This window comes from Pyrus communis, chromosome 2, assembly GCF_041283825.1.
Source record: "Pyrus communis isolate YQ-2024b chromosome 2, ASM4128382v1, whole genome shotgun sequence".
NCBI lineage: Eukaryota > Viridiplantae > Streptophyta > Magnoliopsida > Rosales > Rosaceae > Pyrus > Pyrus communis.
The window spans coordinates 27,575,710-27,592,083 of NC_142566.1; the positions used below are offsets into that span (position 1 = coordinate 27,575,710).

Genomic DNA, 16,374 nt, shown 5'->3' on the forward strand with positions numbered 1-16,374 from the left:
AAAATTAATTTAGCACATTCCCAAGATTTTGGACACCTACATATCTCTTTGGGAGACCCCATTGTTAGTTTTTTTTTTCTTTTTCCTTTCTATTTTTCAACTTCAAAAAATTAACGAGAAATAGTTTCGGGGCTTAATAAAGGATAAAATCACATCAAGTGAATATTTTCGTTAATTCCCGCGTAAAATATTTGCTAGAGCTAAATGTTATGGTTTAGTAATTAGTAATTATGATTTACTAATTAATTTTATGTAGTTAATAAGTGTCAGGTTTGGTGATTTTTCAATATTTATTCGATTCTAAATATTTTTATATTAAAACGTTTATAAAATTAAGTTTAGATAGTGTACATAATTTTTTTTTAAAAAGTTATTTAAAAAAAAGTCTAAATTAATTTTATAATAATTTTGAACTGAAATTTAACTTATTTGGAGCAGGAAAATTATTTCTGAATCAAAACTTAAATTGAAGTTTTAATTCAAGAGTTAGAGTGTCGTGGATAAATGAGCAAAAATGGAACAAAAAATTTGAAGAAAAAAGAAGCACAAATTAATAAAAAACCTCACGGTGTAAGTCACACACTGTCACCTCCGCTAGGGCTTATACAAGGTTTACAAAAAAATAGCCAAACCTTCTTTTTCCCTCTCTCTCCCCCTCCCCCTCTCTCTCCCCCACTCCATTGCCAAACTGCAAAACCTCGCAGGCCCATGTCCCGCCTTTTGAACATTCTCTCCTAGGGTTTCGACTTTCTGCACCAGTCGCTCGGAGTACCAAAGTACCAATCGACAAACCAACCATGGTGCTACCGAAGCAGCTGCTTGCCACCATCGAATCAGCCCTGCTGGGCCCGTCGCCGCCGAGCCCGTCTCAGAGAGTGGAGCTCATGCACGCCATTCGCAGCTCTCTATCCTCCTTCCAGTCCCTCCTCTCCTATCCGGTACGCTTCCGCCATCTCTGTTCCATTTGATTTCTCTGAGCACAACGTTGGAAAAGAAAAGTTAACTGAAGTACAGAGCTTTTTGAAATTCTGTAATGGGAGATTTTTGAATTGAAGTTGTACGTTGAGAGTTTGGAGTTTGGAATTGTTGCTTAGAGTTTATTTCGTTTTCGAGTACTGTTATCTTAATGGTTTCCTGGATTTTACTGTAATTGCTGAATTGTATTGATTACATTTTGTAGCCTCCGAAACCCTCGGACCGGGCACAAGTTCAGTCAAAAGAAGTTAGGCTTCCTGATGGACCGCCAATTTCACTTGATGACCAAGATGTTCAGATTGTATGTATACTGCTTCTTCCTTTTTGAATGGATAGAGTTTGAGCTACATTTTGCATGTTATCTGAATTTGATATGAGTTTTGATGTTATGTTGGAATTGGATCGTAGGCTTTGAAGTTGAGTGACGACCTCCATCTCAATGAGATAGACTGCGTCCGTTTGCTTATCTCTGCTAATCAGGAGGTAGATTTATGCTGTCTTTTGTTCATAATGATAGTCCATTGTCCTACAGTTTACATGTTGGAAGTATTACATGATTGTCTGGTTGTTTAATTGTATTTTTTATTCCTAGTGGGGCATAATGGGAAGAGAACCACTGGAAATTTTGCGCCTTGCAGCGGGGCTCTGGTACACTGAAAGAAGAGATCTATTAACTGCCCTCTATACACTATTTAGGGTATTCATTCTTCTATCCCTAGTTATCATCCTAAAACCTTTTACTTATTGTTTGGGTCATTACTTAAATGTGATTTCATACTACTGCTTTTGCAGGCTGTTGTACTTGATCAGGGGCTTGAAGCTGATCTCGTGTCTGACATTCAGGAATACTTGGAAAATCTTATCAATAATGGGCTGAGACAAAGGTTGATATCTCTTATAAAGGTTTGGAAGCATCTCTCAACTTTTTTCTTATGTGTCACTGTGGTCGTGTGTTCTTTTGGTATAAATTTCACAATGATTGGCATTGTTCGATATAGTTTTGAGCATAGTTTTTGTGGGTTTGATTATAGGAACTTAATCGAGAAGAACCAGCTGGCCTGGGTGGTCCTCACTCTGAGCACTATGTTCTAGATTCTAGAGGTGCTCTTGTGGGACGGCATGCTGTGGTATCTAGGGAGAGGCTCATACTTGGACATTGCCTCGTCCTTTCTATTATGGTTGTGCGGACGAGTAAGCAACACATCTTATGGGTTTTTTTTACCACAGTGCTGTTTTTGCGCATACTGAATACTACAGTGTACTGTTAGATGCATGCAAAGAACTTACTATTATTTCTTGTGAGTTTGACCTTATTTTGGTCTGAGTTTTACCTTATTTTGAAACTGTAGTCATTTTTTATTAGCATTGCCTCTGTAATTAAACACTTACTGAGGAAATGGTCAGTATGGATCTTTTTGGTGAATTAAAAGTGCTGGAATCTCTTAACATGATTCATAGTAACATCTTTATTGGATATGTTGATTGCAGGTTCAAGGGATATAAAGGATATGTTTTTCGTTTTAAAAGACAGTGCTGCTGAACTTAGTGACACTAACAACACCATGAAACGTCAGGCATGTCCTTCTCTTCTTGCTGAGTGATTTAGTTTTACTTCTTGTCTGTTTGTAAGGTTGGGCTTGAAATTTACTGGACAGTTGATGCTAGTTGCCTTTATCACAAGCACAAATTTTATGCATGCATCTATTTATTATTTTATACATCTTCTTGTGCATTTGTGTCTACATATCATGCTGCTGCCTCATCACACTATTTATACATTTATGTTTTTGCAGATTACATTTAGTCTTCTTTTTTCTCTGGTGATCGCTTTCGTATCAGATGCTCTGAATGCAGTACCTGATAGAGCATCTGTTCTGTCCTGTGATGCTTCTTTTCGACATGAATTTCATGAAATAGTAAGACACAAAGCTTGGTTGGTTTTTCTTCGCAGTGTTTATGACTTTCCGAGTAGGATTTGGAAATTGATGGTCCTTCTGTTTCAGGTAACGGCTGCTGGAAATGATCCAAACGTTCAGGGTTTTGTCAATAGCACAAGGCTTGCTTGGGCTGTACACTTGATGTTAATACAAGATGCTATTACTGCAAGGGATACTATTTCAAGTGCTTCATCAAGTGATATGAGTTACCTGCAGTCGTGCTTGGAAGCCATTTTTTCAAACAATGTTTTCCAGTTTATGATAGATCAAGTTCTACGAACTGCAGCATATCAGGTTGGTTTGTGATTTCTTCCGTTGGTTGCTGTCAAAAGTGTTTGATCTTAAATATCCAATTGTCTTGGTCACTAAACTTTCCTAAATTTTCTCTTATTGGAATCCTTTGTAATTTGTGCAGAATGATGATGAGGATATGATTTATATGTACAATGCTTATCTTCACAAACTGATCACTTGTTTCTTATCTCACCCACTCGCCAGAGACAAGGTCAGTTGAATTTTTTTTTTTTTTTTTTTGGTATATAGCTTGGAAATTCAGTTTTGATGTATAAAATATTAAACTCTGATAAACATAGCAAGTAATGCAGTTGAGAGATTAACTTGGCCTATATGTCTCTCATTTATTCTTAAAAGTGAATTAGTTTGCAACTTCAGTGCCATCCAATTTCTTATAACTGACCAAGCTTGTGGATGAGATGTGGATTATCAAAATCTGTATATGCATTGGGCATTGGAGGATATATGAGAATGAGCTAGTCTGATTTGCTAGTTGCTACTACCTTAGAAAATATGGATTCAGGATTCTTGATTGCATGAATGAGATGTGTATTTCTGCCTGGGAGGTGAATAATGAACACTTTGTTCGTGCACTTGGTGCAGCAAAGATTTGATTACAAAATATGAAGTCCAGTTCACTACTTATGTAGCACACTGCTAGTGGGTAACGCTGATCGGAACATTCTGCACTGAGGCAGTTTGAATTTATTCCCTCCCTCTCTTTCTCGTCATTATATATTCCAAGTCTCTCTCTCTCTCTCTCTCACACTCCCCCCACCCCCATGTATGTTTGTAATGTAGTTCATCCCTTTGTCTGTAAGTTTGTAAGTTTTTTCTTACAACTTGGTAAGTATCCTTACAGGTAAAAGAATCAAAGGAGAGGGCTATGAGCATGCTTAGTCCATACCGCATGGCTGGATCACATGATTTTGCACATGATAGTAACTTAACTTCTCAACAAGTCTCTGAAACTGGCCCGTTATCCTTCGTCTCTCTTTTGGAGTTTGTGAGCGAAATTTATCAGGTTAATTTGAACCGGAACACTTTTCAAAGTCATGTCAGTTTGATAGAGATTTCATTTGTCCTTGGATAAATCTGTGTTTCAATTTTTTTTTTCTTAATAAGAAAGAGCAATTTTATTGTTGAAGGAAGAATTATTATTACTCAGCTTAAGCCATTAAATTACTTGTTAGTTAAGCATGTTAACCCCATCTTGATATGTGACATTCTTTTTCCATTTTGAGGACCTTATCAATTTTAAACCATTCTTATTTTTTGTTTTTTTACAAAAAGAAAAAAAAAAAAAATCAAATGACATTGACTTGATTTTCTTGTCTTATTATGTAATACAAGAAGTACAGTAGTATAATTTCCTTAAGATTCATGTGCTACAGGTTTTATTCAAATAAATTGAAGTAATGTTTCTTGCTGTCTTGTCTATCATGTATCTTTCCGTTGTATTCTGTATGCTTTTGTTTATGGGACTTGGAGCTCATATTTGCTTTCTTTGCGATTATTTTTCCCCAGAAGGAACCAGAGCTGTTGTCTGGCAATGATGTCTTGTGGACATTTGTGAATTTTGCTGGAGAGGATCATACAAATTTTCAGACACTTGTGGCTTTCTTGAATATGCTGAGTACCTTGGTATGAAGAACATGTTCCAGTTGGTTTAGAATTTTGATATCTGAAGCATGCGTTGCTAGTATGCAATTTCCTATGGTCTGATTCTCGTGTTCTTGTTTTCCCTTCAGGCTTCTAGTCAAGAGGGCGCTTCAAAGGTTTTTGAGTTACTGCAGGGTAAAGTGTTCCGCTCCGTTGGGTGGAGCACTTTGTTTGACTGCTTATCAATTTATGATGAAAAATTTAAACAATCTCTTCAAACTGCGGGTGCCTTGCTACCGGAATTCCCAGAGGGGGATGCAAAAGCACTTGTTGCTTATTTGAATGTCCTTCAAAAGGTTTTTATGCGCTTTTCATTTTTCAATTTATTCACCCAATTGATTTCTTTTGTTCTTATTTACCGGTGGTGTAACATAGTCATCTCTTTGCGTCATTGGCGCTGCCATTTGACATTCATAATACCATTTGATGTTCATAATATAGTCATCTCTTTGCTGATGAGCAACTTTATGTCCCTCCCTCTCTTTGGTCTACTTAAAGTAATTTTTTATTTGATATTATCTTATTTCCTTTCCCTATTACCTATTTAAATTAGTCTTTCAACACTTTACAAATTATTAAACTAGAGTGCTTATTAGAACAAAAAAGAAGTGAAGTTGATGATTCATTATATAATCCATTGTGCAGACACTAAAAGACAGTCTCATTATGGTTGTGTTGACAGGAATAACCTTGTGTTTCTTTGGATTGTGCTGCAGGTTGTGGAAAACGGAAATCCCCTTGAAAGAAACAATTGGTTTCCTGATATTGAGCCTTTATTCAAACTACTTGGTTATGAAAATGTGCCTCCTTATGTGAAGGTTGATCGCTATATTTAATGCTGCTTCATTGAACAATCCTAGTATAACTTTTGTTGTTTCTTGAGTGATGGTTGGAAGCTTCAAGTGAATTTCCTGTTGTTGATAAAGTATGTTGCTAACTTTGCAGGGTGCTTTACGTAATGCAATCACAACTTTTGTTCATGTCTCCTCGAGCCTAAAAGATACAGTTTGGAGTTATCTTGAGCAGTATGATCTACCTGTGGTTGTTGGGTCTCATGTTGGGAAGAGTGCACAGCCCATGGCAGCACAGGTTGGTTTAGGATGGTATCTGTATTTTATTCTAGTGGGGAATAATTAGGTGTTGAATAAGTAATACACACTGCTCTTTATAATTATTTTCTTAACCCTGTATGGTCAATCTATGAAGTCTTTTCTTCTCATTAATGCATAGACAAGTTATGGGTCTTGAGATGGTCTGAGGCAAGTTAGGATTATTTGTTTTTAAGGACATTAAAGGGTTACTTTCTCATGGTTTGGTAACCATGGGATACATCCTTTTAGTAGTTGTTTGGGTATAGTGGTTAGTATGGGGAAAATTGGGTCCAATATATATTTTATATGTTAAAACTATCATGTCTTTTACAGGTATATGATATGCAATTTGAGTTGAATGAAGTAGAAGCAAGGAGAGAACAATATCCTTCAACAATATCTTTCCTTAAGCTGCTAAATGCTCTTATTTCTGAAGAAAGAGATCTAAGCGATAGAGGGCGTAGGTTGGTTTATGATTTATTTAACATTTAATTTTGACACACTTTCTCTGGAATGCTCACACTAGTGACGAAAGGTTTTTCTTGTTTGGTAGATTCATTGGCATTTTTAGGTTCATCTACGATCATGTTTTTAGGCCGTTCCCTCAAAGAGCCTATGCAGATCCTTGTGAGAAATGGCAGTTGGTTGTTGCTTGTCTTCAGCATTTTCATATGTGAGTTAATCCTACCTTCCATGTTAGAAGCATTTCAGGGTTTTATTTCATCTTATCTGCATGATTACTTGCCACCACCTCCGCTGTTTCCTGTATTTTCTCAGTTTTTTGTTGCCTGAACCAGATCTATCTGATTGGTATAATTCTTAACTTCGTGTGGTTTAGTCTTAGATTTTGACTATTGAGAAATTTGGATCTTCATGTGATTTACCATGCAGGATATTGAGTCTGTATGACATCAATGAGGAGGACATTGATGGTGTCCCTGATCGTTCTCAGCTTTCAACAGTAACACAACCATCTCCACTCCAGATGCAGCTACCCATATTAGAGTTGCTAAAAGTTGGTTCTTCTCCATTCTGTTTAATCGTGATATTCATGTAATTCAAATCCAGCATATGGACGTTAAATGCTAATAATTGTGGTGCGTTTATCTAGAACCTCCAAGGTGTTTAGTGCTCCTGCCTTCACCTTTCTGGAGTTGTTATTGCGTCTGCTTAGTTTGCCTGAGTCTGCATGAAATATCTTAGTTGTATCTTTATGATATTAAAGCAAGCCTGTTAATAATGGTAGTATTCATTCTTCGTAATTAATTCCTTCTTTTATTTTTACTTGGTGTGGTGTTCAATCAGTCATATGTACATACATCTATTCCTTCTATTAGCGTGATTGAAATTGTCACTTTAATTAGTATGATTTTGGTTATTCCTTGTATTAGTACTATTGTTGTGATGGTTTATAAAGAAACCATAGGGATTTTGCTTGTATATGACTATGCCATCTGGGTTGCAAAAGGATTTGCTGTTGATGTTGATCTAATGTACAAAGACACTATCAGGTTCATTCTTACTCTAACGACAATTTTTTTTTAACAGGACTTCATGAGTGGCAAAACTGTCTTCCGGAACATTATGGGCATTCTTTTGCCTGGTGTCAATGCCATCATAACTGAACGGACAAATGAAGTGTATGGGCAACTTTTAGAGAAAGCTGTGCAACTCTCTTTGGAAATTATAATCCTCGTCTTGGAGAAGGATTTGCTTCTTTCTGATTTTTGGCGTCCTCTTTACCAGGTTTTTTTTTTTGGTACCCATTGTATTGGCTTATTTTTAAATAAACTTTGGCAGACATTTTCTTCCTTTGGTTTCTGTTAATTTTCATGGTTGTGTGCAATACATGCATAATTCTTTCAAGGATTTCGTTCTCATTATTATTGTCTTTTTTTTTTCTTGCAGCCTCTGGATGTTATACTCTCTCAAGATCATAATCAAATTTTAGCTTTATTGGAATATGTCAGATATGATTTTCAACCTCAAATTCAGCAGTGCTCTATCAAAATCATGAGTATATTAAGGTAACTCCTCTCTTCCATTCTGTGTTTTGGTTCATCATCTTTGATCTGATCAGATGGGGTCTGATATGGCCCAGAGCTTTAAGCTTCGAACCTTTTTCGAACTTTGCACACACATGCACATATATCATATTTTTGTGAGAAAATATCTAATAAGCATCTCATGGAAGCACAAATGACATCTTTGTATCAATATTTTGGGACACAGTTCTCGCATGGTTGGGCTAGTACAGTTACTGCTAAAATCCAATGCTGCAAGCAGTTTGATTGAGGATTATGCAGCCTGCCTAGAATTACGGTCAGAAGCATGTCAGATCATAGAGAACACAACTGAGGATCCAGGTGTACTGATATTGCAGGTTAGCACTGCTGTTTCCATTATTTCTTCCTGTCCAGTAACTATTATTATTCTACAACATCCATAATTCTCATTTACATTTTTACAGCTTCTAGTGGACAATATCAGTAGGCCAGCTCCCAATATCGCCCATTTACTACTCAAGTTTGATCTTGACAGACCTATTGAACGGACTGTTTTACAGCCAAAATTTCATTACAGGTTTAGTTGCTTTAAAGATGCCCTAATGGTTTCAGATATGTGCAATCCAATTACTCTCCAGTGAATTGTGCTCTATAATGTTATTTGCAGTTGCTTGAAGGTTATTCTTGAAATCTTGGAGAAGCTTTCAAAGCCTGATGTGAATGTGTTGCTTCATGAATTCGGTTTCAAGGTTAGATCAAACAATCTCTACCTCTGCAGGGATCTCTTCCCTTTTCTCTGTTCTCTTTTCGGATCCTGCATTAGTGGCTTGTTCGAATTTTTCTCATGAGAGTTTCTTGACTGTTTCTTTGCAGCTCCTTTATGAGTTGTGCCTAGATCCTCTAACAGGTGGTCCTACTATGGATCTGTTGAGTAGTAAAAAGTATCAGTTTTTCATAAAGGTAACATTTGAAGTTCTTGAATAATACTTTAAAAAGTTGATGATAGTTGTCTTATTCTAATTTTTGTTTTCAGTCTTCTTTTTACATGCATCTAAAATTCATTTACGTTTATCACAACAGCACCTGGATACGATTGGGGTTGCTCCACTTCCTAAACGAAATAACAACCAGGCGCTTCGCATCAGTTCCCTTCATCAGGTTTGTTCTATAATTATTTGGATGTGGTGATTTGTCTATCACTTTTGCATCTCAGTGAAGTTTCCAAAATGCTGAACTGATAGTTTAGTGAATGACACACAGGGATTACTTTTTTTGTAGATTGCCTACTTAATTTTTTGTGGATAAAAAAAGTATTGGTAGAAGCAAGAATGGGTATGTAAAGGATGAGGCTGTTCTACTACTTAGCACATACAGATGACTATCCTAAGATGCCATAATTGCTTTCAATACTACTATTTTTTTTCCTTTCATTTGTAGAATAATGAAAAAACCGTAGTAGTTACTGAAATATTGAAATAATTTTGTACAGTACGTTGCCTTTTTTATTTATTTATTTTTTTTTTTAACATAGATATTTTCCTGTTATGATGGATGATACCTTAGTGAGATGTCATAATCTATCTACGTTAGTTGTCTTCCAAATTAATTTGTTCATCACATTCATTCTGCATCCTAGTGCATCAACAGCTTTGAGTCAAGGCTGCCCTTCTTGAGTCTTGAAGCTTAGTCATGACTCATACATCGTTATAAGAAAATATATTGACATCCATAGGTGGTTTCAGTTCATTAATATCTATATGTGATGCTTGCTTTCCATTCCCTAAATTATATATGATTCTTATTGTTTGCATATCTAATACCTCTTGTCGCTTCTACCTTATTGTTCACAGAGAGCTTGGCTGTTGAGACTATTAGCCATTGAATTGCATGTTGGTGATGTCAATATCCCTACTCACCGGGAGACATGCCTTAGCATCCTTGCGCATCTTTTTGGGCAGGAAAATGTTGAAACTGGAATTGATTCTTATTCATTTTCCCTTGAAGATGGCATGGAAAATGCTGTAGCCCTCACTGTTAGTAAGAGTAAGGTATTGATAATTGCTTAGTTGTGCATGTGTGATTTAATCTCATGCCATTATCACAGACTTAATCTTTGAATGGTCTTCATACTATAAACAATAAGGATTGAGGATGTTCGTGATGAGTCTTTAATACTTTATAAATTTGGTTTTTAATATTTTAATTTTCCTGGAATTTCTTTGTCCAATTCAATTATAGCTGTCAGATTAAACTTAGTTTCTCTTCCCTGGTTCCTCAGATAATTAATTCATTTCTGGGATCTTATTCAGGTGTTGGAGTTGCTTGAAGTAGTCCAATTTAGATCCCCAGATACCATGATGAAGCTTTCTCCGGTTGTTTCTAATACAAAATATGAACTGTTGGTAATATTCTGTTCTATAATTGATTGTATATTTGAGCATATTTGTAAGTTAATTTGCTAGTGATAGTTTGGTCCTTATATCTTATTTTGTTCGCTTGTGCTGCATTTGATCAAATATGTTTCTTAGGTGGATGACATACTTAGTAATCCTACAACTTCTGGGAAGGGAGGTGTCCATTATTACTCTGAGCGTGGTGATCGATTGATAGATCTTGCTTCATTCCGTGACAAACTTTGGCAGGTTGCTTAATTAAGTTCCAGAAAGTGGATTTATACAATGAGTGCTAGGAGTGCAATTTTTTTGTTCCATGAATTAAAAACAGTTAACCCAGTTGCTGATTTATATTGTTCCTTTGGTCAGAAATTCAATTCTGTTTATCCTCAGTTGAGTACCATTGGCAGTGACCTAGAGCTGAACGATGTAAAAGAAACAATTCAACAGTTGTTGAGATGGGGTTGGAAGCACAATAAGAACCTTGAGGAGCAAGCAGCCCAACTTCATATGTTAACTGGCTGGTCGCATGTTGTTGAGGTCTGTTCTTTTCTTTCATAGTTCACAAAATTGAGAAGTCTTCCATTAGGTTTTAACCTTAAAGTACTAATTTTGTCATAATTACATTGACCAACGTTTGTCATTTTCTTCTCTGAATAGATATCTGCATCCAGAAGAATATCATCACTTGGAAATCGCTCTGAAGTTCTATATCAGTATGTCCATTATTATAGTCTTCTATTTCATCATTTTCTACATTCTCTTTACTTATTGTCTCGTCATTGACAGGGTTCTTGATGCTGCTCTGACTGCTTCTGCTTCTCCAGACTGTTCATTGAAGATGGCATTTATGCTGTGCCAGGTATGAATGATTTATTTTTCTGGTCTTACAATTTTGCGCTGCAGTTGAAAGTTATTGGTCTTTGTCTCTTAACTAAAAAATGGAAAATTCCTTAGGTTGCTCTGACATGCATGGCAAAGTTAAGAGATGAAAGATTTTTATTCCCTGGTGGTCTTAGTTCTGATAGTTTGGCATGCCTTGATATTATCATGGCAAAACAATTACCAAATGGAGCTTGTCACTCAATCCTGTTTAAGCTTACGCTGGCAATTCTAAGACAAGAATCATCAGAAGCCTTAAGGAGACGGTATGTTCCTGGTCAGGATATTGGTTTTCTTCTCCATCCTTGTTTAAACTCTTTCACTCAGCATCTGACCTTCATTAATCATTGTTTTCAGGCTATATGCTTTGCTTCTTAGCTATTTTCAGTATTGTCAACATATGCTTGATCCAGATGTCCCGTCAACCGTTCTCCAATTCTTGCTGCTTGAGCAAGATGGTGATGATATGGATCTCCAGAAGGTGTGTAGTTTCTATGATTACAAGGCAAAGTCTTATTTTGCACTAAATTTCATATGGTGGAAAGGATAGCTTTAACAATGGTGATACTGATACTACATATGTTATTTTCTCAGATCAACCGAGAACAGGCAGAACTTGCTCGTGCCAATTTCTCTATATTAAGGAAAGAAGCTCAGTCTATTTTGGATTTGGTAAGTGTTTATTCTTGGCGGATTGTTTGGTATCTAATAGAATATCTAGCCTGATAAATTTAGGATGCATGACCAAATATATTAATTGGAAGGAGTTGGATCTGATATATAATTTAAAAATGAAGAATTCTGTAAAAGATATTTTGCTTCTAGAAAGGTTCTGCAGTATCTAAATGATAGGTGAAGATAGTTCATGCATATCTGCTACATCTATTTGAGCAACTGATTATTTAACTGCACCATAGTTTTGAGTGCGTGCGCTTCACACAGACATGCAGGCACTATTAAATTGATGCTGATTTTGCAAATACCATTTTTCCTATCTTTTTATCTTTGACATATTTTTCTCTTTAACCATGAATGAAGGTAGTAAAGGATGCTACTCAAGGCAGTGAACTTGGAAAGCAAATGGCACTTTATGTTTTGGATGCATTGATTTGTGTAGATCATGAAAGATATTTCTTAAGCCAACTTCAAAGCAGGGGTTTCTTAAGATCTTGCTTAACGAGCATCAGCAATTTATCTCATCAGGTTGTTGTTTAGTCAATCATAAAGTTCAATGTTAGGGTTGTTTTGATTGTATTTTATTTGGCAGGTTTAAATCAGCTAATTGAAAGATCTCCTGTTTTCAAAATTGTTAGAATATTTTTCCTTTGTTGGTAGTGTTTTTATGGGAAGACGCTGTTCATGAACTTACTATACCATTCTACTGATCTGACCTTATTTTTTAATTATGCATAAATTTTTGGGCAATCCTAATTTGGAGATACTGTTACCATGAGCACCATTACGAGTCTTACCCAACACATATTGACACTTGATAAAATAAATAAACTTAAAATGTGATAGGAAAGAAACTTTGCCAGTATGAAATCCTTTTAGGAAGTGACATATTTGCCCATCCCAATCTTCTTTTACTTGCCAATCTTTAGTGTATATATGAGTTTGTTTTGATTTGAATCTTGGTGTAATTATGTTTTTTCTTCTATGATGTCAATGTTCGGGTCTTTCATACTATCTCTTTTTAAGTAGTTTTGCTGGGCACTTCCATGTTGCCAGTTTTTACTTTTTAACTTTGCATATATGATCTCACATAATTTGCTAAAACTTTGCGCTAGGATGGTGGACATTCTCTAGAAACATTGCAGCGAGCATACACTCTTGAGGCTGAACTTGCTTTACTACTGAGAATAAGTCACAAGTACGGGAAATCTGGAGCTCAGGTTCTCTTTTCCATGGGTGCTTTGGAGCATATTGCTTCATGCAAGGCAGTCAACTTTCTCGTAAGTGCTGCTTGTATGCTTCATTTATACAAGAAACACAAACTGCCTGTGTGCTTACTCAAACAATTTCTTTCATCTCATTGCTCAATTCCATATTAATGCAGGGAAGCTTGAGATGGGTTGACACAAAACATCAAAGAGATGTTCCAGTGGATGTCAAGAAGCAAAGGATGATTATAACTCCTATTCTGAGATTAGTGTTTTCTCTGTTGTCGTTGGTTGATACTTCTGAATTTTTTGAGGTTAGCCTTCCTGTCATTCATTGATTTTTCTGTTCTTAGTAAGAAGCTTTTGAAAATTTCTGGTTCTGTTGTCCAAAAATCGTGGTTTTATCATGGTAGGCTTCATCTACTAGAGATAATTTTACCTGCTAAAGTACCTTGCAATTGTGATGGAAATTGTCACTATTAGGTTGTTATTTCTTCAGTGTCCTTTTTAATGCATTTCAGAAAATGTCGTTTATGTTTGGATTTATATAACAGGTGAAGAATAAAATTGTTCGTGAAGTAATAGATTTTGTCAAAGGGCATAGATCACTTTTTGATCATGTTCTTCGGGAAGACATTTCTGAAGCTGATGAGTTGGTGATGGAACAGATAAATCTGGTTGTTGGTATCCTTAGCAAGGTAAGAATTCTTCTATAGTCTATTTTCGATTGTGTGGAATACATTCAACAATCTGGGTCAACTTTAAGTTCGATTGTGTGGAATACATTCAACAATCTGGGTCAACTTTAAGCATGCCTCGAGCCTCCGATAATATGCCTCAATATATGGTCTTTGAACAGTTGAGTCTTGCAACATGACTGAGAAGGATTGGATCATCCATTTTTTTGGGGTATCCAACTGGATCCCTAAAATTCATTTTGCCATTTTCAACATATATCGTAGTATAAGCTGCAATGCTGTTTTTTAATATCCTGTCTACTTTTTCGTTAATATTGTTCTACAAGCTGTCATTTTCTACATGTATATTTAATAGATGCAATGCACTTCAACTTTTCCCCCTTTGTAGGTTTGGCCCTACGAAGAGCGTGATGAATGTGGCTTTGTTCAAGGGCTTTTTGGTTTGATGCATGCTCTTTTCTCTCGTGATTGGGAGTCTCTCAGTACTACTCGATCAATTCAACGTGTTGAGGTTTGGACAGTTTATTTTTATGCCTAGCCTAAAATTGACATATCAACTGTTCAATCTTGTAACTTAGTTTTTGATATTTCTGTTTTCTTTTCCCCCTTGTTTGATGGCGAATGAGCAGAATCAGAGGAAGACAGAGCTTAACTCGTTTCAATTATGCTTCAGCCTAAGCTCCTATCTATATTTTCTGGTCACAAAGAAATCCCTTAGACTGCAGGTACATTTTTCAATTATGCTTCAGCCTAATCTCTTATCTATATTTTCTGATATATCTGCTGATTCTTCCACTAACGAATTTACTTTACTACAGATCTCAGACGTTCCCCTAGATTACAATGCTGCTGTGGGACTTCAACTTCCCACATTGAGTTTGCTGGGTTCCTTTCTCACTTCTGTCACAACTGCTCTTGAAAGAGCCGCCGAGGAAAAGTCCTTACTACTCAATAAGGTAAAATTGGATTGAAACAACATTTTCCCTTGCGTTGCTTCATAAATTTTTTAATACTGATTTGATATTTCCTTTTGTACATAATATGCAGATTCGAGACATAAATGAATTATCGAGACAGGAGGTGGATGAAGTCATTAATATATTTGCCCAGCAAGTTTTTGTTTCGCCATCAGACAATATCCAGAAAAGGTAATTGAGTTTCACCATTATGCTCAATTAAGAAGTAAAGTGGTCTTTGTTCAATTGATTTGCTCAAGACTGCATTTCCATGATTCCATCAGCATCAGTTCGTTGACACATATTATTCCCGGTTCATGGAGCATATAATTGTCTTCTGGATTCTTTTGTTTTATAGGAGGTATATCGCGATGGTGGAAATGTGCCAGGTTGTTGGTATAAGGGATCAGTTAATAACTATTGTACTTCCGCTCGTGGAACACGTGCTGAACATTTTCCTGATCCATTTCCAGGATAGGTATGGACCTTTTCGATCGTTTCTTTGCTTTTGAAGGGTTGGTTGTCGTAGTTTGTTGAGGCTCATAAGAGATCGTATCAGTTACATAACCCTGTATATTACCAGTGGATCGTGGCTATTTGGTTTTGTTTATCCAAGATGTTGGTATTGACTTTCTTTTCTTAACAGCTCATTGTTATCCGATGCCAAGGGATCATTGAAGACAATCATGTACGGTGCCAAGTCTGAACCAGCACAAGACATATTGTCCGTGTGTGGAAATCTAATTCCCACTTTAGAACGACTTGAGTTACTAAGCGAGGTACGCCGTACTTTTATACTGTAGTTGCTAGCCTGATCATTCTCAGTTGCTAAATGTAAAATTTTCTTTTTATTCTCCTTTCTTCTCTTCTCAGGATAAAGTAGGCCACAATCTGAAGGTGTTTCGGCGATTAGCGACTTCACTCAAGGAAATGGCGATTCAACGGTTAGGCTCTTGAGAATGTCCGAACCAGCTATTGGTCCGACTCGATAAATTTCACATTAATGTATCCGGTCTTGTATTCTAATGGCATAGTGTTGTTGTACGTTAGGATTGTGTGATATCAGAGACTTTCTGTAAAAATGCAAAGTCATACAACTTTTTGTCCATCGAAATGGCCGATTCTGTATAATGCTGGAGTTCTGCAAAAATGAACTGTTGATAAAGTTGCGAAGAAATTATCGGTTAGTGATTAAAGTGATTGAATTCTGATACGAGCTGTATCAGGTAAACAATGAGATCGAATTTGGAGACATGGTTCTGGTTGAACTACTCCGAAGGCAATGCCGTGGGCATTGTTGCAGTTCGAAGTCCAGTTCTGTCCTTGTAAGCCGGTCTAAGGTACATCGATTTCAAAAATATTCCGGTGCAAGCAACGGGGAGTGTGATTGGTTTTACCAGTTCCTTGCAGGCATCTCTATTGCAGCAGCAGTTTTGATCGATAATTATGGGGTTCTTAACAGAAAGGAAAATATGTGCTCCAACGTGACCCGTCGGACGTAGCCTTGGCCAACCTTGATAGGAGAAATGTCGGAACAAAATGTTACTCGAAACAGTGAAAATTGAATTAGAATATTGCTCGAACTTGTATCCGAAAT

General features: G+C 36.4%; 1 protein-coding gene across 1 annotated transcript; it reads left to right on the top strand.

The window, feature by feature from the left end:
- The first annotated feature begins 602 nt into the window (after positions 1-602).
- EMB3142 (nuclear pore complex protein (DUF3414)) lies at positions 603-15,927 on the top strand. The gene is made up of 45 exons (XM_068487510.2): positions 603-938; positions 1,181-1,276; positions 1,384-1,458; positions 1,568-1,672; positions 1,768-1,878; positions 2,007-2,166; positions 2,464-2,549; positions 2,769-2,891; positions 2,979-3,206; positions 3,328-3,417; positions 4,069-4,230; positions 4,734-4,850; positions 4,958-5,164; positions 5,585-5,686; positions 5,814-5,957; positions 6,293-6,423; positions 6,513-6,632; positions 6,851-6,974; positions 7,508-7,705; positions 7,868-7,986; positions 8,192-8,342; positions 8,430-8,542; positions 8,633-8,714; positions 8,839-8,925; positions 9,046-9,123; positions 9,816-10,013; positions 10,275-10,367; positions 10,494-10,607; positions 10,728-10,898; positions 11,019-11,074; positions 11,148-11,220; positions 11,316-11,506; positions 11,598-11,721; positions 11,835-11,912; positions 12,279-12,443; positions 13,031-13,195; positions 13,300-13,437; positions 13,678-13,821; positions 14,210-14,332; positions 14,451-14,546; positions 14,640-14,777; positions 14,869-14,969; positions 15,136-15,255; positions 15,424-15,556; positions 15,651-15,927. The coding sequence occupies exons 1-45, from the start codon at positions 798-800 to the stop codon at positions 15,732-15,734; spliced, it is 5,655 nt and encodes a 1,884-aa protein (XP_068343611.2). The 5' UTR covers positions 603-797; the 3' UTR covers positions 15,735-15,927.
- Positions 15,928-16,374: the final 447 nt, after the last annotated feature.